General features: G+C 42.5%; 1 protein-coding gene across 1 annotated transcript in view; it reads left to right on the top strand.

The window, feature by feature from the left end:
* The window catches only part of SLC12A8 (solute carrier family 12 member 8), a 184686-nt gene that overhangs the window by 172329 nt on the left and 11130 nt on the right, over nucleotides 1-1227 (top strand). The window contains exons 10-11 of the mRNA XM_004373611.1: nucleotides 210-307; nucleotides 1008-1125. Coding sequence (XP_004373668.1) covers nucleotides 210-307; nucleotides 1008-1125 — 216 coding nt within the window. The remainder of the gene's footprint in view (nucleotides 1-209; nucleotides 308-1007; nucleotides 1126-1227) is intronic.

Consider the following 1227-nt stretch of genomic DNA (forward strand, 5'->3'; position numbering starts at 1 on the left):
CCATCTCCACTCTCCCCCTCCCTTCCTTTTCTTTCTCAGGCCCTTGGCTGGAAAGAGGCCATAAATACTCTAAGAGCAAGTGCTGGGAGTTGTATGTTAGGCTGAGTTACAAAATTAGGGAAGACGAGCTCATAGGTATTTGCTCATAAAAATAGAAGAGGATTTGGCAACAAATTGGTAACCAAAGATTTGGCTCAATTCTCCTTTAGATTTCATCCTGAAGTCCAGTCTCCAGGAACAAGTTGTTCATAGAAAATCAACTTCTTTCTACACCCGCATTTGTAATCCCTGGGTCTCCCTGTTGGGGGTGAGTAACTTCATCTTGATCTCAATTGTCCCTGAGACACAGTTCAGACATGAGTGATCTGGGTTAGGGTGCAAGGAGGGGGTTCTTAATTAGGAGCAATCGACTCAGTTTCCCACTTGAACTGCAAACTGGGGCTTGGACCAAGGGAGGTGAGACCACCTCCCACCCAGGTCCCCTTCCCTTTCAGAACCCTCTTCCTCCTGCCCCAGGCCTGGGTTTTTGTTCATTTTTTAAAAGCAGACCACCCCATCATGATTTACCTGCCATCGTATTAGAATATAGCTGACACAGTATATGGCAAGATTACATTTAGGCCACTTATTTTAATTAATGATTTAATTTTTAAATATTTTTTTTTATCTCTGATGACCTCTGAGTCATTAAATTCCCATGTATATAAAACTAGCAGACTTATTTGTTTCTTGTAGGGAGGAGTGGGGCAAGGAGCTAGGTTAGAATATCTATTGGTATCTGTTTATTGATAGTTTTGATTAAAGCATTGCTTTTGGAGAGGTATCTTCCTAAATACCTGCTTCAGTGAGTTTTTTTTGAATTATGAGTCAACATCAGTGATTCAGACTTCTACAGTGTTCGGAGGTTGACAATAGGGACTATTGTTTCTTAAGGCCCTAGCCTTGTGGCCTTGCTGACCACGTGGAAAACCATTTGGGAATTTGTCCTTCCCATTCTGTTTCCACAGGCTGTTGGGTCCCTTCTCATCATGTTTGTGATCCAGTGGGTCTATACCTTGGTTAACATGAGTGTGGCTGCCATTTTGTATTTCTACATTGGCCGGACCAGTCCAGGACTTCAACTTGGTAAGCAGCAGGGCCGTTCTGCCACCATCTACCTTCTTCTCTTTTAGCATTCATTGAAAAAACATGTTTTGAGTGCCTATTAAATGCCAACACTGACTCAAA

The sequence above is a fragment of the Trichechus manatus genome, unplaced genomic scaffold, assembly GCF_000243295.1.
Source record: "Trichechus manatus latirostris isolate Lorelei unplaced genomic scaffold, TriManLat1.0 scaffold00026, whole genome shotgun sequence".
Taxonomy (NCBI): domain Eukaryota; kingdom Metazoa; phylum Chordata; class Mammalia; order Sirenia; family Trichechidae; genus Trichechus; species Trichechus manatus.